The following is a 27,355-nucleotide window of genomic DNA, read 5'->3' on the forward strand; positions in this document are numbered from 1 at the left end:
TGAAATTTTTACTTTTGACAAAAACAAAAAGAAAGTTATTCGGCTTTAAGAACTCCTTAAATCTACTCCCGAAGTGTCTTGACTCACTATCTCGGAATTTATGTTTGAATCTTAATCCAAAAGATCCTATCGGATATAGCAAAGTGGAATTGTTAAATCTACATAATCATAAAGATCAATTATTGCATTACATAAAGCAGGAAAATGTTTCTTTTTGGTGGTATTCAAAAAAAAGGGTGGAGAGAAAAATATCTTTCTAAAGCGCTAAAGAGAGAAAATGAAACTTACCTTCTATCTTAATGACCAACTTATCCACGGCTATAGGTTGCCATTTGCGATTTTTGCATGATAAAAGCACATCAAGTTTGCAAAAGTTATGAAAGTGAAATTCACACTTATGATAAATTCAAGTGTATCGTAAGTTTTATATTATTTACTAAAAAATTCTTTACTACATATGGATGTAAATCTTGTGGTTAAACACGCTAGTTCCTTCATTAATTAACAAGTTTTTTGAAATAATTAATTAACAATCTTAAATATTCATTTACACGGTTTTTACTTTGACTGCATTTTAAGAACTTAAAAGCTCTGCTATTTGATAACATTTTATGTTAAAAAGAAAAAAAAATGGAGATTTGACATATATCAAAATCTTAAATGGTTCTATTTTATAATTTTACTACCTTTGCATGTATTATGTGCTATACAACAATGACTTTATTTTGTATTTCTCATATTACCGTATAAATTGATTTTAATCTATTTTTTAGACTTGTTTACTATTGAGATGGCTGATATTCTAAAAGTTGATCGATCAATACTCATTAGCTACATTTCAACTTAACAAGGTTAGACTCAAAATCGTCAAATCTAAACCCTTCAAAACTCTACTCGACTCAATTGGTTTATACCCCTACAAGAAACTTCGCCTTGCACAATTTAGATGGAAGAGCCACCACCAATCTAAAGATTATCAAAATTGTTCAGCTATTATGATGAGGCTCTTTTTAATTCCTCTAGTATTGCTTCTGATAACTCTTCAGCACTGTACTCAACACCAAAGCATCTTGAAACCTCCAGGTTTGGATTGATCAAGTATCTGCATTAGAATGTAAAGTAATTCCAATTTGCTATAAACAAAAAAGTAGATAGAAAAGTAATGGAGCTTGAGGCATACATGTTATGGGAAGACTCGACCAGATAATCATCTCCTTCCTCTTCAACCTTTCTGAAATAAACCCGGTATTCTTGCGCCATCTGCCTTATAGCACCAACAGGACCCGTTAAGCCTATGATTCTTGAATCAAATTCTGCAGACCTTCAATGAAAATTGCAGCAAGAGAAGATCAGAAAGCAAGCTAATTTAAAAACAAAATTAGCTAAATATTTCAAACACGTAAGCTGTAAGGAACCTTCAATGAAAATTGCAGCAAGAGAAGATCAGAAAGCAAGCTAATTTAAAAACAAAATTAGCTAAATATTTCAAACACGTAAGCTGTAAGGACCCTCTGACCTTTAAGGTATGCCCGGAGATGCGAGGGACTATCGCGCTGAGGATCAATTGTCACGAATACAGCTAACACCTTACAATTCTCTTTTGACTCTTAATCCAAATAACACATGTTAGATATGCAGACCATAAAAAGTTGAGTTTGAGAGAGCTGAAAATACTGCTTAGAGTTCACAGCAAGCGAAAGAATCAAACCTAATGTATCTATGGCCTTGGCCATCACTTGAACTTGCTCAGGTCCAATATCTGGTGAGGACGTATAGCCAAAGTACATCAAAACCCATTTCCCTTTAAAGTCTTGCTCCGTAACGACCTGTTTCTCTGTATCAACCAGGGTGAATGGACCACCAATAATTGGACCGTTCACATTTGCACAATCACATTTGATGCCTTCGCCTGATTCCATAATCCTTTTTATAGACAAATTATTATTTACAACAAAGAAAAGAATAAGGGAGAGTAACTATAATAATAAGTCCTAGATCATATTCATGCACACCACAAATTGCTGCATAGATTTCAGAACCGACACTAAAATCTTTACTTTGATGGTTAAACTCATAAACCATGCGTCAACAAATATTTAAATAATATTCTAAGAATGAGTTAGAAATATATATTTATATTAGGTATTATTTTCATCTAGAGGTATCTTCTGCCTTGGCTTCTGTTATCTTTGCTTTTGCAACATTCCTTTGTTGTCTAAAAATTTCTTACACATTTATCGCAAGGGAAAAGGAAAAATAATCAAATCACTTATTTCAACTGACTATAGAAACTCAGATTTGCAAAACTTTTTATCTTCAAAGAAAGAACTCAATAATCACTGTCGCCATGCAATTATCTTATCAGTATCTGTAGATATTGGGTGGAAATTATTTGGTTTGCTTATTCTTACAACACAACCATGTTTACCATTTTATGTTACTCATTTCATAAATTTTTCCATACAGTCCAAAGTGATAATCCACTAAGAGGTGTCTAAAAGATAGGAATCAATGCAGCTTTTGGATGGCATGAACTCTGATGCACACTTTTCGAGATGATAATCATTTATCAGAATAGAACCAAAAAATACTTCTCATAAGACAATGAGAGTAAGAACCACCAAATTTCCTGTTCATGGTGTTTTAAAACTAGGCCTTGAGACATGTAAGTTTTAGACCTTGAGACAAAATCGTAAGTTTCTCTAAGACAAGTTTTAATATGCGAGAAGAGGGCTAAAGTAGCTGTAATTGTGTGGAAGAATCGTTAAAAAAAAAAAGTTCAAAATTCCCAGTTTCAGACTGGGTTACTCCAGCTCTATCTTAACATCGAATTCTTTTTCCCCTATAACATGCTGCAGCTTGATAATAATATTAGGGAGGCTGCAGATACAACAGAATCTGAAGGCTAGAAATTATCCCCTGTATATTTGTGAATGCAATCATTAGTTGCTTAAAGCCTTCAACTACAAATTTCAGCACATGAATCTACTAGAGGCAAGCACTGATTTGAAGTGGCATCCATTGACAGCAAAAATGGATACCAAGAGAAACCAGGATGCAAGGGAAGGGGAAAAAAGGGTTTCTCCAGACAATTGCTCAAAATCAGACAGATCAAATATGCTCCGTTACCAAATTGATGGAGAATCAAGAACTCAAAGGGAAAGGGACTGAAAAAATTCTCAAACTCTTATTATATTCTCAATTGTCATTAATGATCATCATAAACTCCACTAAAGATATCAAGATGACAAAAGTATTTGTAATACAATAACTAGTCCATCTAACACTAGGATTAGAAATTCCAAAACAATTAAATACTAAGCCAATCTAACTAGGAATATAAAACCAACTAAAGGGCATACTTGCAATCACACCTTCAATAACTATGATTGATGGGCTAATTACTAATGAACATTATTCATTTTGTAAGCTAATTGATTATTTTTATTAATCTGTCAAATAACTATTAAAGGTACATTAAGGGGGTGTTCATCTAAGCTTATAAGCTTGTCAAACTAGCTTACTAGCTTATAAGTTCTAAAGCTTAGTTGACCTATTTGTTTATAACATTTCATGCGCTTATAAGCTAAAAAAAATTAAGCGGGGAGTGACCAGCTTTTTATTTTGATGCTTATAACTACTAAACTTAAACTGATTTAACCAAATAAGTTATTATGTTTCCCTTACTTAATTTTATAACTTCACCATATATCTTATTTAATACCATTCTTAGTAATTTTAATAATAAATGTGTTTATAAGCTACTTATTACCAAACATGTCAACTGCTTATTAGCTACTTATAAGTATTTTAACCTAAAAATTAATAGCTTAAAGGCTTATAAGCTTCAAGTAACTTATAAGCATCAAGTGCTTATAAGTCAATTTTCATAAGCTAAGCCAAACACCCTCTTAAAGAACTATAACCATGTCATTTGATTCCTCAAAGTTTTCTTTGAAAGATTTCTTAATGTTTGAGAAAGTTCAAGCAGTCAAACTTGATGCACATACATCACATGACACTCTCCTGCTACTTCATGTGAAAAATACAACTATGAACTATGTGCTTCTATTTCTATCCTGTTAAGAACACGAGAGTAATTGGTTAAAGCAACATTTTCTGGGAACAATACTTAAGCAAGCAACAAACAGAACCATGCAAATTATATATAATAATATATATACACACACATATATATACATATAAAAGAAATCAGTGATCCAATCAACTAGTTTGGAATTAAAGCTTAGTTGTTGTTGTCATTGATACAATTAACAGATGATGCCTAGCTCAATGTTCACATCCCCAAATTTGTTAAAGAGTGAAAAAAGGAAGTAATCATCAATCCTGCAATCTATGAGGAAGAATTGACTTATCTATGCTTAAAAAAAGCACAAATGTGAAAATACTTTTTTCTCTGCATCATGACCCTTTAAAACTTGAACCTATAAAGGTCATTCATACCTGGCACACTGGCATTTGAGAGCAATAATGAATTAACAGGATTTCATATAAATTGCAATTGCAAAGAAACAAAAGCACATGTTGCATAATCATTAGAATGAAAAATCAAGAGTCACTGAAGCAAGCGCAAGCAACTTATGAACAAAGGGAAAACACTAAATAATCCATGGAATAAAACAAGGAAGATATCTGTTTAAATATTAAACTGAACATGAATTATTTCTCAAAACTTTGCCATCCAATACATATGAAAGTTAACCAAAATATTCATTCTCAAACAACGGAAAAAAACAAGGAAGAAAATCACTTTACATATTAAAAAATTAATACAATTTTATCAGTTAATTTAATGGATAACAATTCCTAAGCCATTCTATGCAGTGATGCAATACTAGAACATAAAGAAGTACCTTTCTGAATTGCTCTCCTCTGATCATTACAATACATCAAACCTGCCAGTCCAGCAAATACAGCAACTGGCTGCAAAATCATTTTTAGAAAGCTCAGCAATCTATAAATTTCCAATACATAGTCATCTTTTTAACAAAACCGAAGAGAATTGTTCAAAGTTCACTGGCACTCCAGGAATGGCACAATGAATGCAGAAAAAGTGACATAAAAATCAGTGAAAATAAGGGAGCTATGGAAGCATACAAAGATAAGGGTACGCCAAGAAGGAGAAGCCTGTGTTTCTACAGGCACAGAACAGCCCTCTCGCTTTGCACGTCTATGTCCTGTTGATTTCGTATAACTACGAGACTGAATCCTCTTACACGGACCAAACCTACACCATTTATACACCTTATTGAAAATTGCCTCAGAAACAAATAGAAAATGAATAACGAACAGCAACGAAAATTAAAAAATGACAAAAGAAAATCCCCACATCACAAGTAATTAACATTTTAAAAAATGCACTAAAATCTTGAACAAATTTATTAAGATTAGAAACTGAAAGCAGAGTCCTTATGGCAGTCATTAACCAGAACAATCAAAGATGAGGAACCAAGAAGTGGGAAATAAAGTGTGGTTTGAGCAGTAGAACCTCTGAAGCAAATTGGGTTGCTGCCTTTGAAGATGCTTGGAGAGAACAAGAAGCCGAGAAACAGGCATGATTTCCGGAGAAAGCTTTCACGGGGTTAGTGAGAAATGGGTCTCCGAAGCATAAACCAACGCCATTTAAGCCAGACAAAACTCCAGGACTGGGGGAAATTTTTGCCTTGACGCTCAAGCAGCGGTTCTCTTGTTGCCCAAGCTTTTTTCAATTTTCTAATGGGACGAGGAAGAGGAATCTTTAAAGGAGCCCATAAATACTGTCCACATTATTGACAATTCAAAGCCCATTTCTAAATTGGGTCTCAATCCATTGCCATGTCCTAATGTGCTTTTTGCTTTGTCCCATTAATCCCTGGGCTTTTGCAAAATAATTTAAAATTACAATTAAGCCGTTGTAAATTCAAAATTATTAAAAACTTGATCCGTAATGACAGGTTAAGTTTAAATAATAATTCAGAAAAAAAAAAATCTGAATGCATTATTTTACAATTCTTTTATTGTGTATATAATATTATATATATAATACAAGAAGACATTTTATTAAAGAAAATGAGAAGGAACTGCAAAATTTTATTAAAGATTATGCATTAAGGGTTTATTTCCGACTCCTCCACAAGCTGAGAAACCAAATGTTTGGTTTTCATTTTGTGAATTGCATCAGCAGGATTGAGGCTTTTGGGGCAAGTAGCTGTGCAGTTCTTGATGGTCCTGCATCTGTATAATTTCTTCATATCCTCAGCCAAAGCTTGCAGCCTTTCATCTCCATATTCATCCCGGCTGTGCCATGTAAATACACAAACATATCTATTTTAATTAGTTTTCTTACATCCCAACTGAGCATAATCAATTAATGTCACAAAACCTGTCTGAAATCCATCGATAAGCATGGATCAAAGGTGCAGGTCCAAGGAACTCCTCAGGATTCCACCAGTAAGAAGGGCATGAAGCACTGCAACAAGCACAGAGTATACACTCATAAAGCCCATCAAGCTTCTTTCTATCTTCAGGTGATTGTCTGTACTCTCTTCCATCCTCAGGTTTCTTTCTTGTCTTCAGCCATGGCTCGATTGACCTTAATTTTTTCCAAATTATTACAGCTGTTAGCTAGACCAATACTCAAATTACCAACACTACAAAAAAAAAAAAAAAAAAAAAAAAGTCTCCTTTTGGAATAAAAATCACCACGAATGTGGCAAAATTCAAATTCGCCACCAAGTGGACACTTAAAAGGTTTAGTAAGAATATCAAACTTAGTGACGAAATTCCAGGGTTTCTTTTGCAAATTTTATTAAAAGCTCAGTAGATACTCATTATTCTTACCTGTATTGGTTGTAGAAGTTGGTGAGATCAACCACAAGGTCTTTGATCACAAACATGTGTGGGAGAGGGGTGATAACAGTGGGCTTGCTTGTGTCTGCATCAATGGGTTTCAGACAGGCAACTGTGTTAGTCCCATCAATGTTCATAGCACAAGATCCACATATCCCTTCTCTGCATGATCTCCTGTAGCTCAAGCTTGAATCATCTTCTGCCTTTATCTTCTGCAATGCATCCAAAACCTACATGCACAGCATAATGTTTTCAATTCTTTCACTGAAGAATCCAAATAACTAGAGAAAATTAAGCATACCATGGGACCGCAAGTTGAGAGATCTATGTAGAAGGATTGGAGGAAGGGCTTGTTGTTGGGATTGTCAGGATTCCATCTATAAATCCTGAATTCTTTGATGAGCTTCTTGATGTTGTCTTTGACTGTTTCGTAAGTTTGGATGGATTCTTGAGCATGTTGTTGTCCTGCGAAGTGGCCTTCTAATATGGGGAAGTTTTCGTTACTTGGATTTTGTTTCCACAGCATACGAGCTACCTTGTTGTAGCCATGGCGTAGCCAGCTTCTTCCCTTCGACATCTCTCTCTCTCTCTCTCACACACACACACACAGAGACAGACTGCAGTGACGGAGCTCTTCCCATGATAAAGCAAAAACGTAGCCATTTTTTTTGCTGATGTTAAAGGTTTCTGCATGGCTAGGGACTGCAAGGACACGTGGTTACATTGGTTAAACGTGTTGGAACACTGAGATTTTGGAAAATTTGTGAAATTATGCGGTTATTCAATTTCAACAATTTAATAGGGAAATCAAAAAAATAATTAGTGAGAAATTTTTACACAAATAAATAATATATTATGTAAAATAATGAAAATTTTTATATTTTATTAAATTAATAATATATTAATATCTTCACTTTGTTTGATGACAAGCGTATTTAAATAAATTTAAAAATTTTTAGATTTTATTTCTTTAATTTTTAATTTTTATTTAAAAAAAAATTAATCGATTGTACTCGATTATTTATAAAATTAATTCTAACAGTTAATAGAGAATGACAAGCTATTTAAATAACATGAAAAAAAAAACAATCTATTTAAATAAGATGTATATTTTTAAATTATTTAATGATTCTTAAAAATAACTGATAAATTTTGTAATGAAATTCATTATTTAAGTGGAATTCTCAATTTTAAACTTTGTTTTAAAAAAAAAATAGAATTTTCAATTTTTCTAGTTATTTATAAATTATAAATTTCTTTTTTATTTAGATTTTCGTACATAAAATAACGCCGTGCAGTGTATAATTACTCTATGATTTAACAAGGTTTCCTTTCCTCTCTTTAGCGAAAAGGTCTAGTAAGATTTATTTAACTAATTAGAAATAATTGTAACTATAATTCTACGAATGCGATTCTATCCCATTTTGCTTTTTGTTGGCCTAATAACGCAAAAAAATGTTTTTAATTTTATTTTATTGTTTTAATTTTATTAACCTAATCAATTTATATTGATAACAAGTGTAACCTATTTAATAAAGAGGAATTAGCAAATAAAAAATATATATATCTTTTACTTATTTGAGTATTAATAATCATAAATATTTTTTTTCTAATTTTTTAAAATATAAAAATTTTTATTTACTGATTTTAAAATAAAAATATATATTTAAAAAGAAAATTTAAGAAAAATAATTTTTATATAGGGAAAACCATTTATGCTTATTAATTTGAACATTAATAAGCATACATAATTTTTTTCCCCTAAAAAGTTATTTCTCAAATGATTTGAAAATAAATATTATACAAAAAAAAGAAATTAATGCTCTTTACTAAGGGTTGAGCATTGTTAGGTTGTAATAGAAAAAATTGATTGAACCAATTTAATTTAATAATTTGGTTTGGTTTTAAAATAAAATCAGTTTGGTTCAGTTTTAATTTTTAAAAATTTTGATTTGATTGGTTCAATTCGATTTTAGAGATAAATTCGGTTGAACTGAATCGACTGAAATTCTCCTTAAAGGGTGTGTCCTATATTAGGTTAAACATATCGATATTCAACTTTGAATCACTCTAGACCCAGAGTCTTCTTTCTCTAAGCCTCGCACAACAGACCTTAGTACCTCATCTCATCAGTCCTGCATTCAGCACTCTGCAGTACCACCCACTCAATCGCTAATTCCACAGGCTAGAGTCTTCTCCCATCGCACACGTAGCACCCACCGCCGACTCCCATCGGCCATTGCTTGCGATCTCTTTAACTCTATCTTAGACATCAATCTTCAACTCTTCTCCATCTTTCGTTGTTGCGTCTAGCCTAGTCGTGGTCTCATCTAGTCTCATTGTTGTCAGTCGTTGTGACTCACTTTTGGTCTCGTCTCATCTCGTCTCTTTTCCTCTCACTCTCAATCTCTCGGTGAGCTGATTTTCTAATTCCATTTTTGTATGTTTTTATTACTTTTACAAAACTTTCTAACTTCACTTATTAAGAAGTAATTAATGATAATAAAATGAGATGAAGAGGAACTAAAATTGCATTCCCCCTGTTTGAATCCCATCTTAGGTGAAGCCGTGAAGGATGTATGCCTAAATTTCTATTGTTTGAGTTATTGTTATCTAATCCTTAAAAATTGATGCGATTTTTAAGGCTTTGGAAATGAATTTTACTTTGGATTGAACATTATTATTCACCATCCACGGATCCACTTCTATTGTCTTGCAATTTTAACAAGACAAAATTTTAAATGTTTGTTGAGCAGTCATGACATAAAGTGGTAAGAGATAAGGTGGGATCTATAAAATTAGCAATGATGATTAAATATGTTTGATGAGAGAAATGGGAAAAGGGGGAGATGGTAATGATATGGAGCAATTAGCTTTGCACTTTACAGCAGACTTGGACCAGATCGAATTTTTGGTACCCACGATAGCTTTTTGGAAAGAGAATTTGAGATGCACGATTTTGAAAATTTTGACGAGAGCCAAAGGCCTATTACAAAGTTCGAAATGAAAATTTCACCGTTTAGAAGGTCAATTTTGCATTTTAATTATTTTTTGAATATTTTTATAATTTTGTATATTAGAATTCTTTTTCTATTATAAATAACGTTTCCTTGACTATTTGAGATACTTTTCAATCTTTTAAGAATTTCAATAAGACTTTTCGGTTTCTAGTCTCTCATTTCTATTATTTCGTCTTAACCAAACGTTATTGGTTAAAAATCTTGACGTAGTCTAATCAGTCCTATATCAGGTAGTCTTGTTTTAAAGTGTAAATAAATATTAAATGCTTTTCCTTGGTCACTTGAGATGGGGTAACTAAAATGTAAAGTTTAAGCTGAGAAAAAAAAAAAAAGAGAAGAAGAGAATATTATTATGATAGTATGATGCTATGAAAAATAGGCCAGAGATTTAGAGTGAAAAATAGACAATAATTTGATTTGATATAGTATGGTTGTGATTTGTGAATGTGGTAATATGATAGCGTATAAATCAAATTGACATTACAACACAAATTAACATCACTTCTAGTTGTGCATTATCTTTGATTTTTTGTGATTTACAATTCTTTAAATTTGTGTGTAACTATTTATGTATTTAATTTATACAAAATAATCTTTATTTGAAGATGACAAAGGTACAACAAGGAGTATCAAGTAATCCTCCTTTGACAATGCCTAATCAACCTCCAATTGCTTCAAGTTAAACTGAAGTAGAAGAAGCTACTTTCAAAATCAAGAGGAAGAGCATGAAGTCAAGATCAACTGTTTGAAATCACTTCACCAAGTTTATCGATAATACTAGTATGTAAAAAGGCAAGTGCAATTATTGTGATAGGGATTTTTTTTTATCCAAAAAGAATAATACTACTTCACTTAGAAATCATATGTCTGTATGCATAAAGAACCCTCATAGTATGACTACAAGACAATCCCAACTGTCTTTGCAGCCTACTTATAGTATACAAGAGAGAGGGGGGACACAATTAGCTACATTAAGTACATGGCATTTTGATCAAAATGTTTTGAGATAGAAAGTAGCTAAGATAATTATTGTTGATGAGCTTCCATTTATGTTTGTAGAAGGGGAAGAGTTTAGAGAATGGGTTGAATATTCACAATCTAGATTTCGAATACTATTCCGTTGGATGGTATCAACGGATTGTTATGACTTGTATTTAAAGGAAAAGAAAAAATAAAAAAAAAATTCAGAAGACTAGTCAAAGAGTTTGTATTACTACAGATATATGGATCTTATCACAAAGAATCAATTATATGTGTGTTATTGATGATAATTGAACACTACAGAAGAAAATTATTAATTTTTGTCATATTACAAGTCATAAAGGTGATGAAATAGGGATGACAATTAAAAGTTGTTTACTTAAATAGGGAATTAAGATAGTCTTCACTGTAATTGTAGATAATGCTAATTCAAATGATATTGCAATTTTCTACTTGAAAAAGAAAATCAATGGTTAAGGGTTTAGCATTTTAAATTTCAAATATCTTCATATAAGATGTATTGACCATAATAAACTTAGTTGTTGTAATGGAATGAAAGATAATCTTACACCAATTAAAAAAGTTAGAGTTGCAGTTAGATATATTAGACAATCTCCTGCGAAGTTTAAGGCATGTTGTGAGATAGAAAGGATTCAAAGTAAGAGTTCTTTATACTTAGATGTGTCCACTTAATGGAATTCTACTTATCTAATAGTTATGCACTAAAGTTTGAAAATGTACTTGAGAGATATACAATTGTAGATCCATACATTAAAATTGATCTTCAGTCATATGAAGATAAGGGTTTGACAGATAGTCTAGAATGAGAATATATTAGGAAAATTGTTGAATTTTTAGGATATTTTTATGAACTTATTTTGAGAATTTCTAGGTCCAGATATGTCACTTCTAATATATTTTTTGATGAAATTAATTTTGTTCACTGTTTGTTGCAAGAGTGAAAATCGAGTAATGACTTGGAGTTGTCATGTATGGGAGAGAACATAAAACTTAAATTTGATAAATATTGAGAGGATTTTGATAAGACGAATAAAATTATTTACATTGCAATAGTGGTTGACGCTCGATATAAGTTAAAATTTATGCATTTACAAAATTGGCAAAAAAGATTAAATTATTTGTGTATGAATTGTTTGATGACTACAAGAGAATATATCAATTTGAAAATGCAAATGAACACATTGGAAATATAAGTGAGTATAAAATAAACCTAGAATGAGATTAGGACATCACTTCATGCAACATAAAATAGAGATTGGTGAAGTAAAGAGCAAGTCTGACTTAGAATGAATGAGAACATTTTACTGTTGGATGAGAAAGAAGAGTTTGATATATTAAAATGATGGGAAATGAATACTAATAGGTTTTTTTTATCTTATCACACATGGTGAAAGATATATTAGCAGTTCCTATATCCACTGTTGTTTTAGAATCAGCGTTTAGCACTGGAGGTAGAATGCTTGATTATTTTAGGAGTTTTTTAACTTCTAAAATAGTGGAAGCCTTAATATGCACACAAGATTAGTTGTGCAAAATCCCAACATTATAAACCATTTGAAGAATAAATTACAGATCTTGAAAGACTTAAGAATGTATGCATTAATCTTATTTAATTTACTTTTTTATGTTTTTATTTATTTTTATTTGAAAGTATCATTCATAATTATAATTTCTTTCTTTCTTTCTTAATTTTTCAGCATTTGCAAATGTGGACATAAGCAGTACAAAATGAAAACATGGTAAATTTAGGTAGTTAAAGGTAATTATTCATATATATATATATATATATATATATATCAATTAATCAATTTGTTCATTTAATTTACTATTATAATTTTTTTTTCATATTTTCATAGAAATCAATTGATATTTGAAGAATGGAGACTTGATTGTTGGTGGCATGGCTATTGGTGGATATTTTGGAATTTCATGCTTAACTATTTTATTAGATTTTATGTTTATTAAATGAAGGATATAGACATATGGTTGTTGGTGGATTATATGGAGTATACGAGCTATATGTAATATAGAATGTGGACTATTTACTATTATATTTTGATGTTGTTTGAATTATTTTGTTGATTATAATTTGATTGTTATATGTTTAATTAAATATATTAGGTTCAAATCAAATGTTATTAGACCCAAATTATGATAGAATTCAATAAAATTGAAGAAATCAAAGTCTAATTAAATAAGCCAATAAAAATAAGCCCAAAAATCGATTTCAAATCAAATCAAACTAAATCAGTTCGGTTCTATTAAGTTTGGGTCCCTAGCTTGTTCGATTCAGTTTGATCTTCATATTCAGTAAATTTGGTTAAATCTATTTTGACCAGTTCGATTCGATACCAAACTGAACCGACCAATGTACACTCCTACCCTTTAATGAGAAAAACTTGACAAACATATATACTTTTATCATCTTTCTTTTTTTTTTTTTTTACCTGCAACATAGTATTGCAATTTATAGCTGGTAAAAGCAGCAAGTTTTTAAACAAATTCAGTAATTCTTGTAATTTATTCAAATGTCAATCATGTGCTAGTAAGTCTCGGAGACGAAATTTTATAATCACATCTGCCCAATGATTAATCTGTCGAGAAATATACCAAAAGGAAATATAGCAGAGATGAGAATACACATCTAAAATAGTAGCCACAATAGCATGAATACTCCATGATAAATCTGAGTGCCTATCACTGAGAGCATCACATACAGTAGTTGAATCAAATACACACGCAATGAAAGAGAATCCTATTGCAGATGCTAAAGTAACAGCTACCAATACAACCCGTGCCTTTCCTACTAAAACAGATGACTACCAAATCTTTTTAGAAATCCCATTCACCACTTTACTATTGACATTCAAAGTAATCATTGCAATAGCAGCAGGTGAAAACTGATTTCTCCAGGCCATATCACAATGAAGCATGATATTGTCCATCGGAAAAGGGTCCCTATTAGTAATAAAAGAGCACCTGGATGGTGGATGGAGAGAATCAACAAAAATACCACTTAGTTGTAGTTGCCTAAAATTAATAGAGATATGTTGCGATGTAGCAACAGGGTCAAGTTGTATCATCTTAAAATTATCCTTTATTTCTTTCCTTCCATATATGCCAAAGAGCGAATGTGACCAAAGTAAATATTAGATGGCTATCAAAATCTACCTTGACCCTATCCCACAGTGTTTACTACCACAACATGAAATTATAAAAATCTACAACATTAGGCGTGTAACCATGGGGACTAATTAGCCAAACAGCATAGACATGTGAACACACAAAAAAAAATATACTCTAGAGACTCAAGTTGTAACCCACAAATAGAACATAGAGGGTCATGCAACACACCTTGTCGCACCAAACTAATAGAAATTGGCAGAGCATCATGAAAAAGTCGCCAAAGAAAGAATTTTAACTTTACATGAATATTAAGAGACCAGATACTCTGGTAGATAGCCGACTGTATGATATAGGATGAGGAAGGTTGAGATACCTCTTGAGCAGATGCATTACACATAAGCAAGTTATAGTTAGAACAAGCACTACATTGACCATTACGTATAAAATTTCATACAAGAGAATATGGCGTACCAAGAGGAGCAACATGGACGGATAGAATTGCCACTGCCTGTTGAGAAAGAAAAAAAGACCTGAATAGCTGATGATTCCATTCCAAAGCATTATGATTAATTAAATCTGCCACCTTAGAAATACGAGTCAGACAAGATGTTGGATGAGATAATTTAAAACTTTCCAATTGAGGAACCTTGAATCTGACCAAATATCAACAGTCATACCATCCCTAATATTCATTTGAGCTTTCAATTTCAAAACATCTCGACCAACTAAAATGCTTTGCCAAATCCATGAACTACGTCGCCTGTGAGATGCCTGCCAAAAGGAAGACCATGGAAAGTAGATATCTCTCAAAAGTTGAACCTAGAAGTAAGAGAGATTATGAAGAAGTCGTTGACAGGGATTATGAAGAAATTGTTGACACTGTTTTGCTAAACAAGGAAGGTTAAAATTCTCAAAATCTTGAAAACCTAAACCACCCCTATATTTAGATTGACAAGCTTGGCGCCAACTGACCCAACTAATCTTCTTGGATTCCTCATCTCCAGCCCACTAGAAATTCCAAAATAGACTACCAAGTCTAGCTACAAACATTTTGGGATATTGAAGAATTGCCATAGAGTAAGCAGGAATAGAAGCTAACACCGATTGAATCATTATAGCACGACTAGCTTGAGAAAGAAGCTTCCATTTCCAAGCTCGAGTCTTCGATCAAATTCTATCCTCTAACATTGTCAAAGCCTATTGTCGAAAACCTCCTAAGAGCACAAGTAGGACTTGAAACCTATCAGTAGAACTCAATTCCTACATATGAAACTGACCGAGCAATTCATGCTTCAGAGCAAGAGGTGTATGTTTGCTAAAGAGAATATGAGATTTCTAAAAATTAATCAATTGGCCGAAGGCTAAACTATAACTCAAGTTGCAACAAAATCCCTTCCTTTTATCTTATAGCTCAAGCAAACAAGTTATCATCAACAAACAAAACATCCACAATTGATGGAGCAGATAGAGAAACCTTAATACCATGAATGAGACCCTTACTATGAGCATCCAATAATAGGTAAGAAGTGTCTGAGAAACAAATAAAAATAGATAAGGTGACAAAGGATCTCTCTGCCTTAGACCCTAAGAAGGGCAAAAGGGAGCAGAGGGAACACCATTAACAAGAATAGAAAAACTAACTGTCAAAATACATTGCATGATCAAATGAACCCATCGGGAAGCAAACCCCATCTTCAGAAGTACCAGTTGCAAAAGCCCCAATCAACCTGATCATAAGCTTTATACATGTCCATCTTAAGGGTCATAGTATGGTGATGAGTAATAGTAGTTTTCAAATAATGAAAAACCTCATGAGTAATCACAATATTGTCTTGTATGGCTCGATTAGGGATAAAAGCATTTTGATCATCAGGGATAAGAGAATGCATCCATGGTTTTAGCCTATTGACTAAAGTTTTAGAGATGAATTTTTAACCAACATTGCATAAACTTATAGGTCAAAACTGATGAACACCAATAGGATTACGACATTTTGGGATAAGAATAAGATTGGTGCAATTGAACTCCTTCAACAAGTACCCAGAATCATAAAAACTGTGAACAACATAACATAAAAATGAACCCACTATGTCACAATTATTCTAATAAAACAAACCTGAGAAACCATCTGGACCAGGAGCTTTGTCTGTGCCTAATTAAAACACTACTGTCTTGATCTCTACATCAGAAATGGGTACTAACAAGGCTGTATTGAGTGTGGTGTGACTAATGAGGGTATCAATGTAAGAACCTTATCGCATCCTTATATAGGTCTTGCACAATAAAGGAACTGAAAGAAATTCCTAACCAGAGTGGTTGTAATACCCGGCTAGACTCCGGTATCGGAATTCCTACCGTCCGGTGGAATCTCGGGTGTCGGAGACCTCTAGAAGGGTAAAACCATGTTTGTATAAAATGTTTTAATGTGTTTTATGTTTTAATCAAGAAAAAAAATGAGTTTTTGCATGAAAATAATCTTGGAGGAAGACCCAAGTTCGGCCGCCGAACATGCATGCACTTCGGGAGTGCTTTAGGCCCCCGAAAGCATAAGTGAAGGAAGTCCAGGTTCGGCCGCCGAACATGGCATGCATGCGGAGGCACGTTCGGCTCCCGAATGTGGCCTGGCCAGCCACCTATAAAGGGGTCCCTTAGCCGAAAACGGGCGAGCTTTTCCCCCATTTTCGGCCAAGGTGAGCTCTCCGCCGCCCCTCACCGATCTTGAGTTTCTTCCTTCAAATCTTTCATGATTTTCACTAGTTTTCACCTTGTTTTGAAGATTTTTGAGCAAAAGGACAAGTTTTGAGCTTGGAGACCCAAGGAGCTAAAATCTCTCCCAACTCCAAGTTAGATCGCCTCTACTCTCGATCTTCAAGAGGTAAGAGTCGATCTCTAGCTTATGTTGTGTTTTAAACAAGTTTTATACAAGTTTATGAAGTAGAAATGCATGTTTAGGTTGTTTTGAGTTTATGGGTTTAATGTGTGTTTATGAGCAATGTGGGTATGTTGATGTGTTATAGTTGGAGTTTAGGCTAGTTTGAGACCCCTATGAACTTGTATGCTTGTTTGTGAATGATTGGGAGTGTTGTAGAATAGGTTTGTGCATGTTTGAAAGATTTGGGAGGCGTTTGTGCATGTGGGAGCTGAGTTTCTGCCACTTTGGAGAAACTCAAGTTCGGCCGCCGAAGGAACTTTCGGCCGCCGAACCCGCTTGTGGAGGCAGCCTTCGGCTGCCGAAGCCTGCCCCCGAAAGAGGACTTTCGTCTCTGGAGGGCAGTTTCGGCCGCCGAAAGTGCCGCCAAACATGCATGAGTTTCGTCTCTGTCTGGGAGTTTCGGCCGCCGAAGGTGCCGCCGAACCTGCCTGACTTTCGGCTCTGGAGGGACTTTTGGCCGCCGAACCTGCCGCCGAAAGTGCCCTGTCCAGCCCTCCTTTGCATGTTTTTCTATGATTGTTTCATGGTGTTCTAGGGGATTTTTGGGGAGTAGTTTAGAGTTATGTTCATGTATGTTTGGTCCCTCATTTGAGTCCACCTGTGTAGGTTCGGACCCGAGGAACCGAGGACCCCAGCAGTGAGTCAGCTGCTCCAGTGTCTGGTCAGAGCTAGCCAGAGGTGAGTGGAATAACCTTTTATGTTTTAAAAGTAAATAATGAATATTTCAGCATGATTCACGCATCATGGATACCATGTGATATATTAGGGTGCTTGCATTAGTATTCACGAATATGTTGCATTGCATTCTTATGTTGTTGTTGTGGATGAATGTTGAATGATCCATAGTCCTCGACCGATGACGTAATGATATGATATGTACGGTATGGAATGAAAGACCAGTGGGACCCATTCTATGTTCGCTGGCACTATGTAAGAGAAAGACCAGGACCCATTCTACGTTCTGGCACTTTGGAATGTTATGTTATGCTATGTAAGGGAAAGACCAGGACCCATTCTACGTTCTGGCACTATTGGATATGTAGAGGACTATTGGTGACAAGTTCATCCTTGATGTGATATGGTTGTGATGTGATGCATTCCATGAAAGCATGAAATGTTAATATAATGTTTTTTTTTATTATTCTGCTCACTGGGCTCTAGTAGCTCACCCCTCTCCCTAATCCCCCAGGTTTGCAGGTACGGGCTAGGCAGAGAAGTCGAGATGATTGAAGTCATATGTATGTAATAGATAGAATGTGGACATGATAAATTGTAAAATGATATATTGTTATGTCATGTAATTGTTGATTTTGAGTTTGAGGTTTAGAAGATGTGCTTGATCGAGTTTGTATAGAATTCCCTTTTGTAAACATGATCTATGTTTTATAATGTTATCTTCCACCAAGCTTGTGTATGATGAGATGCCCCATTGGAGCATTTGATGAGAGCTCCAGTGTGGGGTTTATGTTTATGTATATGTTTATGGGCATGCACAGGTTGAGCTTGGTAAAAGAAAAGTTCAAAAATTTTTATATATGCTGTTGATCATGTATGGGATAATCAGGTTTACAGGATGCATGTCAGGCTTGCTACGGGTCCCGGCGGCCTTATGCCGATCTGGATCCTAGCGCCGGTAGCGGTCCGATTTTCGGGTCGTTACAGTGGTAATGCCAGAGTCAATATCAACCCAACCACGTGAAGGAGACTAAAGGTTAGCAATACTATTTTGTTGTCTCTATTGAATAGTTGATAGGTGAAAAAATCATGTATTTCAATCCCCTTCTTCTAACCATCGTACACGAGATTGTTGTCTCCAATGTGCCTCATCATTTTGCCATAAATCAGTGAATTGGCACCTCAATTGAGCCTCAAGAGCACCATTGTGGAAATGAAAAGGTCGAGTATATAGATTCTCTAACTGCCGCTGGAGCAGTTGCAATCGACCCAAATTGCCCATAATTGCAATTTTATGCCACCTACTAAGATAAGAGCAACAAAATTGTAGCTTATGCATAAAGGAGAACATTGTTGAGCCTTGCTAATGGATAGTCTAGGCACGCTGCACTAAGGATGTTGCACCCACTTAGCCTGAAACTAAAATAAAAACAGTAATTTGGTAGGACATGATATAGGTAACAAAATCAGAGGATGATGATCCTACTCTAGCAAAGATTCATGAATAAGGTGTGCACTTGGAAAACGTTCTTACCAGTCAATATAGACTAGAGCGTGATCCAAATATTGTTGAATAGCTTGATCCCAAAAATGCTAATTAAACCAAGTGTAAGCATAGCCTTTCCATGGCACTTCCATAAGAGCACATGAGTTAATAAAATCATTAAAACCTACAACTTGTAAAAATCTTAACTCACAACCTTCAACTTTGTCTTCCTAACTTTAAATAGCATTAAAATCATCAATACAACACCATGGAGTGTCCTGAGACCCACAAAAGCTTTTTAAATCAGACCATAAAAGATTTTAACTACCCCTATCAAAATAACCATAAATAAAGATCATTTGCCATTTCAAGTCAATATCGACAATTTGTACATGACAATTCATAAAATGTTGGGAAATAAAAAGTGGTTGTAATAACACAGAGTCATTCTACCATAAAGAAAAACCACCCGCAGTTCCTAATGGATCGACAAAAAGTGAAAAAAGATAGCCATATGGTCTCTTCAACTGTTACATATATATATACGTTGTTTTTTAGTCTCTATAAGAAAGACTATGGATGGTTTGTATTTACATAAAAGTCTTTAAGAGATTTAACTGCTAGGGGTTGACCAATACCCTAACAATTACATATCAAAGATGTCATTAGGACACTAGTAGCCGTCAATTTTATAAAAAGGTCATCTAGATTATAACAATAGTAGAACTGAAAATGTAAGAGTTGGCAACTAAAGTGACTAGATCTACAAAAGTAAAATATATAATGCAGCGACAAGAATGATTTAGTCAGTCAAAGCAATAAGTGGAGGGCTTAGGAAAGAAGCCAAGGATATGTAGTGATCAACACACCGCTTGACCAATCGCGCTCACATGCATGACATTCTCATCATCCACAAAGACCTACGAACAAAGATGGAACTAACGATGCCACACTAGAATAAAGTAATAAATATTTATATATTTTTCTAATAGTTTTATAGGTTTTTAATTGTAACATATAAAATTGGTTAAAATTATTATTAATAATTTGATATAAAATTGATAAAAAATCAAAAGAATATATATTGAGATTAAAGATTATTTATATCTATACACACATATAACTTTTTGGGCCTTAAGTCTTTATGGCTATCATAACAACATGAAATTTACTAATATAGACCTTTTAGTTTGATAATGCATTTTATTCATTTATAAAAGAATTCTATTTATTCATAGAAAGGAAATAGCAAGCTCAACAAGAAAAAACTTACCTAAATCAGATCTACATGGAACTGCAATATAAAATGATAGTGGAATCCACATGAAATTTTATATATTTGCACTACGCATCCATGTATGCTAGATTTAGCCGAGAACTAGAACACTACTGCCTCCTTTCAACAAACTCAAAGCATGTGCTACTAAATTCTTAGATCTCTGAAAAAAAAATTATGAGTAGCTTTCTAATCTTAGTGACAAAATCATGCAATCGCAAAGGATCAACTAAACCCCATATGAGAAACTTAGAGCAATAAATTTATCGATGATTTATTGTCAAATTCAACAACAATCTTTTGAAAGCTCATATCTGATGCCAATCTTAGAGCATAATAAATAGCCATAGCTTTATATATTGCAGACTTCGAATCATCATGACACTTCCATATAAGTGAAGCCATAAATCATCCAACTCAATCCTTAAAATCACCGTGAGACTTATATTTCTAAAGGCATTGATGCGTGCATCAACATTTATTTTTAGGAACTTAATAGGCAAAGGAGACCATAAATTAGCATTCAACCCCTCATTAGAGCTGATACCTAGCAAACTGAATAACAAATACAAGTAATTAGAGATAGCTCTTTCATGATGCACTAGTCCAACAATTCAAGTCATCATTGTTTAAATATAATACCTTCCATATTAGGGAATCAAACATACCCAAAACATACTAAACCTACTTAATCAATTGAAAGTCTCAAACATATGCAAAATGGTTCCCTCAATAGAATCAAAAGGACATTAGGAATCTATATCTTGAATTCTTCAACTTAATAATCGATATTGAATGCAAATCTCCATAAATAACTTATAATTTTGGTGGAGGATTAGTTTTCCCTATCCCTTTCCATACGTGATTAGAAATCAAAATAGAAGAAGAAGTTCAACTTTGATGATCCATCTTCATAAAGAGATTAAGTTTTATCTCCTCTTATCATAAAAACAAATGAGCACATCTGATATACTAAATAGACTCAAGAGAATATATTGAATTGGCTCTACATCTATTGGTTCAAACGTAGAAAAGAAAAGCTACTAATCTCAGCACTTATCTTACACATTAATCAACCCATCCAATCGTAGCATCCAACAACAAACCACGAGAAGTTAAAATTACTTTGAAATGAAATAGTTGTGAAGTCCACATATTTTGATAGATTTTAACTAAATGAAATGAAATAGTTATGAAGTCCACATATTTTAGTAGATTTTAACTAAACTTTCGTCTCAATATGATAAACTAACCCCTCAGCTAGAATCTCTTAGCCATAGGTAATACTCCTCCAAGTATAACTAAGACAAGACCCAATTTATGTCTCTTGGAATTGAACATGTGGAGAATAATTGGCACTTGAAATTGAACATGTAGAAAATAATGGGCTTTTAATAGAAGAATGACTAAATAATATAAATTCTGAACTAAATGCCATCATTGTGTTGGCTAATAATGCCTTGTTAAAACACTCAAAGTCCCTTAAAACTTGTCCTTTTTTATTTTTAGGTCAACATAATTATTGCTAAAAATACAAATGCATTCTCTTCTCATTAACTCGTTAACTCTATAAAAAATGACTAACCATTATCCTTAACTTATCACAAAAAAAAAAAAACTAGAAAATCTAAAACATTGCATAGCATAAGATGAGATAGCGTAGATACTATTTTGATAAGTAGAGCCTTTGCAATATTATTTTAAGTTAGGGGAATATCCTTAGTGTCAAAATTACTGGTGAACTTTTCATGATATAATGTATGTTGAATAAAAAAAATTAGTGTAGGTTTATTCTTTCTTCAACATGTTGTAAGATTTTCATCAATCTATTTAAAATATTATAATTGATCTTTACTACCAATTTAATGAATCTTTGTATAATGTTCGATACTAACACACACTATATTAAATCATGAGTTGTTAATTGGAATGGAGATGCGCAAAAAGTGGGAGATTAGTATTTTCTTTTAAATATAATGGTTAATATTATTCCTAACTAGGATGAAAGTAATGGACTAAATAAGGATGTATTAATGGGGTAAAAGGCAACAAAGAGTTGTTATAGAGGAACTAATTAACACATAAGAAGAATGGACAATAAATTTTCTTTTAAGTGATGACAAAAGTAACATGGTAATATTGAGAATGATGCTACAAGCCATCATAACCTCAACCACCTATAGTAACTTTAAATTATATTTGGTAGCAATTCAAAGAATTATGGATCCAATTGCTACTATGGATGCTAGGATTGACTCCATAGACACTAGGGTAAATATTATTGATACTAGCATCAAAGCTCTTGATGCTAAACTTAGTAGGTTTAGAAATTTTTATGAACTAGTACTAAAACAATCACTACCATGATGCATCTACTTTTACAATAACATTACAAATTATATATTACGGTTACTGAATAACCTCCTTCCTCGCTAGTAGATGCAAACCTTTAGCCTTAGAGTTTGAATTTTTTGTTTAGTTTGTTCACATACGTAATTGTATACTACTTAGTGATTAGGATGTCTTTTTGATTTAGTTATTAAATAATTACATTTATTATCGCTTATTTCTTTATTGTCTTATACATTTTGGGATATCACTATATTTGTTGACCCTTATATATCTCATCTTTTGTTTCATGGTTTTGTTTAGTTTTCCTTTCAATTGTCCATATACATTTGTTGTAAAAATTGCTTTTTCATGTTTTAGTAGTAAATGATTGTGTTTTTAAGCATGTTGAATTCCACAATTCCTTAAGTGCATTTCCATTTTATAATTTTCAATTCATGAATCATGTAAATTAAGGAATGTCAGTACAATACCATGCATTCATTTTATAATTTCATCATATAGATTATATAATTAAACATTTGCCATCGCTAGGGGTGAGCACTGTTTGGTTAGAACCGAAATAACCGACCGAATCGATTTAATTTAATAATTTGGTTTGATTTTAAAATAAAATCAGTTCTGTTCGATTTTAATTTTTAAAAATTTCGGGTTGGTCGGTTCGGTTCGGTTTTGAGACAAAATAGTTCGGTCGAACCGAACCGACCGAATTTATTCTTAAACGCTGCGTTTTATTATAGGGTTATATCACTTCGGCACACTTCCCAGTTCCCATCCCGCATACACAGCCACCGACCTTCATCTCTCTCAGACCAAATCTCTTCTCTCCATCCTTTGCGTCTTTAGTCCCGCAGCCACAGCCACCCACCCCAGTCGCGAGTCCCACCCACCGGCCACCCACCCACTCGCCAAAACCAGAGTCTTTTCTCTCCATCCTTCACCGCTTCAGTCCCGCAGCCACGGCCACTGTAACAGCCCATAAATCGGACCGCTACCGGCGCTAGGATCCAGATCGGCTTAAGGCCGCCGGGACCCGTAGCAAGCCTAACATACATCCTGTGAACCTGTTTAATCCCATACATGATCAACAACATAAATAAACATTAAAACTTTTCTTTTCATTCATGAACCAAACTGTAATACCCGGCTAGTTCAGGCATCAGAATTCTTACCATCCGGTGGAATTCTGGACTGTCAGAGGTTCTAGAGGGGTAAGAGTGAAGGTTTTCTAAAAGGTTTCAAGTGTTTAAAAGGTTTGATTCAGAAAGAGGTAAGTTGTGAGGAGAATTGGCCTAAGGAGTTTCTGCCAGGTTCGGCCCCCGAATGTAAGTTCGGCCGCCGAAAGTGCCCCATGTTCGGCCCCCGAAGTTTATGTTCGGCCCCCGAAAGTTGCATGGTTTTGCATGCAGTTTCGGCAGCCGAAGCTGAGGAGGTCGGTTCGTTGTGCACACTCCTCAGTCCGTGGTTTGGCCAGGTGTTTACCTCCAGATCATGATCTGAGGTTAAGCCACGTCTCCCTTTGACGCATCTGCAAGCTTTAATCAGCTTATGCAGAGGGTTGGTCTTTTGCCAAGGAGTTGAACGTTTTTGAGAGAAAAGAAGAGTTGTGAGGGTTTGAAGCTTTGGAGGAGGAGTTGCTGAGTTGGCTGTTCCTCTTCTGTTTTCACGAGGTAAGGGAAGTCTTTAAACTTGTTTTAATGATTTATCAAGAGGTTAAGGGTAGAGTGATGTATCTAGGTTTAGTGTTGATGTTTTCATGGTGTAAGTATGATTATGTGTTATGTGTGTTGTTTGTTGGGGTTGATAGGTAGTTTTGGACCCCTTGGTTCATATACTTGAGTATATGTGAGTGAAGGAGGAGTTATGCATGTATGGAGTGGGGTTGGTGCTTGGCAGGCTTGTTCATGCACGAAGCTGAGTTCTGGATGAACTCAGGTTCGGCCGCCGAAGGGAGGATTCGGCCGCCGAACCCTTGTGGAGGCAGTTTAGGCTGCCTAAGGTTGCGTCCGAAAGAATGGACTTTCGGCTCTGTCATGCACATTCGGCCGCCGAAGGTGCCGCCGAAGGTGCTCTGTCCAGCCTTCTTTTGCATGCTTTGAGTGATTGTTTTATGAGCTTTTAGAGGGGTTTTGGGAAATTGTTTAAGAGTTACTAAGAGTATGTTTGACACCTCAATCGAGTCCATTTGTGTAGGATTGGACTCGACAGTGCAGGGAGGTCGTCAGGATTAGCAGTTGCAGCGTCAGTCAGGTTTCTGCTTGAGGAGCGGAGGTGAGTAGAACTAAACTTAATCTTTTATTTTGAGAAAATGGAATGTATGAAGCATAGTTCATGCATCATGACTGTCATGATATGTATTAGGATGATTGCATTAGACTCACGAAGTTGTTGCATTGCCTTATTCAGTGATAGTGGGAATTGGACCAAGGCGACATCAATAGCCCGTCGAGGGAGTTTTGCTGTCATGTCCAATCAATGATGTGGAATGTATGAGTTGTGTTGCATTTTCATAAAAGATGTGTATGAATGAACTATTTTCAGTGTTTCTACTCACTGGGCTTTATAGCTCATCCCTTTCCCTTAATCCCAGTTTTGCAGGTACAGGGTTAGCTGGGAAGTCAAAAGCATCAGAGTGTTGGCTTCAGTATGTGTGTAATAGTTTCGTGTGGACATGATGTAAATTAAAGAAATATATGTAAAGGCATGTAATAGCTAGTAAGTCAGTAGGAGATGGTTTAGAATGTGCTTTGCCTAGTGTTTGTTTATCCCTTGTCTATGCATGTATCCAGTTTTACTTCTTGATGAGAAATGAGTCGAACCAGATTTAATATATGTTGTGTTTCGAAAACCCAGTGAATTATAACTGTGAGGGAAGACAGGGATTGATAAGCGGTTGTCGAAGCCGTAAAAAATAAACCTATTAAACAATCAACAATAAACTTGTAGATAGTGGCAATAGGGTCGAACCACAGGGAATTGACACAAAAGATCTTCCTAATAATAACCAAGATAAGTAAATAACAAATAATTAAAAGAGGGGGGTTTTGAGTTGATGGATTAACACTAAATAACAAAAGAAAGCAATAATTTAAAGATGAGTAAATCAATAAGAGAAAAGCTTCTAGTTGAAGTATGGATCTTATTTCAGATTGTTTAGAATTGATCATTGATTCTTTAACTCTCCTATTTATTCCAATAAATTAGTTTTGGATGTGGAAGACGCTTCTCACAATCCAAATTCCTCCTTAGTTCTAGTTTGATTAGGAAACGTTCGCTAATCAAAACACTAATCAACAAGTTGCCAAGGAACGTCCTTGGGGCATTGTAGCATCGAACAACTGTTGATTGCATTAAGACTTAGAGGAACCCAATTCTATCCTTGCCAACTGCGTGGTCAAGTTTAGATTATGCAATTTGATTAAATGTGTATTTGAACAACCTAAGCAATTACGGACCTAAATCATTCAAACAATATTACTTAAGCAATTTAAAAGCAATGGGCCCTTATTGATTCTAAAAGCAAAATAATAATTATGGAAAGATCAAATTGCATAAATATTGAAAGCAAACAAGAGTTTAACAATGGAGTTTTAAATCTCCCAATTCATCACAAAATCTGAAATTCACCAACTTCAACTAGAAAAGAAAGAGTTTAGCCACTCATGGTGGACTAAATACACAAAAGGATGAAAAGAAAAGAAAAGTGAAGATGCTGGAGAGTTTCTGGCGAGTTGAGTTACTGAACAGAAGATGATTTTCTGGTTTGGAAGTCCTCCTTTTATAGCTGAAGAATTCTCTCATCTAGGGTTTTGAAATCCCTTTTTGATTTGGTGTTGGACTCCTCTTTTGATGTTGAATTTAATTGCAATTGGATTTCCTTGGATGAGAAGCTCTTTCGTGGCTCTTGGATTTGTGTTGGAAGTGATTGGATTGGATTTGGACTTCTGAAAATTCGGATTTCTGTTTGCTGCCAATTTTCCCGCTCTGCTGCAATTTTCTGCTGTCAAAGTGATTTGCCCGGTGCTTTGACCAGTTTCTTCAAGTGATTGGGCAAATCACTGACCAGATCGCTTCTCTGTGAGTCAGTCCTCTGTGTCTCTGCGAGTGATTTGACCAGTGATCTTCGAGTTTCTTGGGAAAATCACTGCCCATATCACTGCTATCTGTTGCCTCCGGGTTTCTGCCTTAGCTTGATCAGAGCAGTGATTGGAGCAGATTTTTGGGCAAATCACTGGGCAGATCACCTTTTTGTAAATTTTCTGCACTTTTTCTCCAATTTTCCAATTTCTTCCTTTTCTGTAAAAACAAGATAAAAACCATAAATTAAACTAAAAAATGTGTAAATAAGCAATAATAATTATGATAAAAATGTGGCTAAATTATGCTTGATCAAATACCCCCACACCTAGCTTTTTGCTTGTCCTCAAGCAACAAATAACTTAGCCAATCAAGCCCCCTTTTTCCTTAGAGCCTAAGTACCACTTAATCAACCCCCCCTAGACTCCTAATTTGAATTATCACAGTATAGAGTACATGCACTAAGGTCATCCTCTCCTTTCCTTGTTTCCTTTCACCTACCATGGTCAAGAGAAAGGTTTTTGGCTCAATCATGCTTATTCCTTTATGTTAGTTTTAATGCA

The 27,355-nt window shown here is 34.3% G+C and overlaps 2 protein-coding genes across 3 annotated transcripts; both read right to left on the minus strand.

Moving 5' to 3' along the window:
- Positions 1 to 795: 795 nt before the first annotated feature.
- LOC110629467 (protein SCO1 homolog 2, mitochondrial) lies at positions 796 to 5,740 on the minus strand. 2 transcript variants are annotated; one of them, XM_021776451.2, is made up of 7 exons: positions 5,510 to 5,740; positions 5,119 to 5,248; positions 4,875 to 4,944; positions 1,709 to 1,909; positions 1,517 to 1,597; positions 1,181 to 1,313; positions 796 to 1,102 (listed from the first exon to the last, which is right to left on the minus strand). In XM_021776451.2, the coding sequence occupies exons 1-7, from the start codon at positions 5,575 to 5,577 to the stop codon at positions 994 to 996; spliced, it is 792 nt and encodes a 263-aa protein (XP_021632143.1). In that variant the 5' UTR covers positions 5,578 to 5,740; the 3' UTR covers positions 796 to 993. The 2 variants fall into 2 exon arrangements, with proteins under 2 accessions (XP_021632143.1, XP_021632142.1); XM_021776450.2 differs by having other exon boundaries at positions 1,517 to 1,606.
- A 367-nt stretch (positions 5,741 to 6,107) lies between these two features.
- On the minus strand, positions 6,108 to 7,426 carry LOC110629240 (succinate dehydrogenase [ubiquinone] iron-sulfur subunit 3, mitochondrial). Its single transcript, XM_021776154.1, has 4 exons — positions 7,151 to 7,426; positions 6,841 to 7,079; positions 6,383 to 6,592; positions 6,108 to 6,297 (listed from the first exon to the last, which is right to left on the minus strand). Exons 1-4 carry the CDS (start codon positions 7,424 to 7,426, stop codon positions 6,108 to 6,110), a joined length of 915 nt encoding a protein of 304 aa, XP_021631846.1.
- Between the last annotated feature and the right edge of the window lie 19,929 nt (positions 7,427 to 27,355).

The sequence above is a fragment of the Manihot esculenta genome, chromosome 13, assembly GCF_001659605.2.
Source record: "Manihot esculenta cultivar AM560-2 chromosome 13, M.esculenta_v8, whole genome shotgun sequence".
NCBI lineage: Eukaryota > Viridiplantae > Streptophyta > Magnoliopsida > Malpighiales > Euphorbiaceae > Manihot > Manihot esculenta.

What these genes read in the sequence shown, in the direction of transcription:
- LOC110629467 (XM_021776450.2), bottom strand. Translation starts at nt 5,577, where the DNA reads ATGCCTGTTTCTCGGCTTCTTGTTCTCTCCAAGCATCTTCAAAGGCAG. An exon ending in CTTGGCGTACCCTTATCTTT is followed by an intron (nt 4,945 to 5,118) that starts GTATGCTTCCAT and finishes ATGATTTTGCAG; the next exon opens with CCAGTTGCTGTATTTGCTGG. An exon ending in TCTCCGGGCATACCTTAAAG is followed by an intron (nt 1,314 to 1,516) that starts GTCAGAGGGTCC and finishes GAAGGTCTGCAG; the next exon opens with AATTTGATTCAAGAATCATA.
- LOC110629240 (XM_021776154.1), bottom strand. Translation starts at nt 7,426, where the DNA reads ATGTCGAAGGGAAGAAGCTGGCTACGCCATGGCTACAACAAGGTAGCT. An exon ending in TCTCAACTTGCGGTCCCATG is followed by an intron (nt 7,080 to 7,150) that starts GTATGCTTAATT and finishes CTGTGCATGTAG; the next exon opens with GTTTTGGATGCATTGCAGAA. An exon ending in AACTTCTACAACCAATACAG is followed by an intron (nt 6,593 to 6,840) that starts GTAAGAATAATG and finishes GAAAAAATTAAG; the next exon opens with GTCAATCGAGCCATGGCTGA.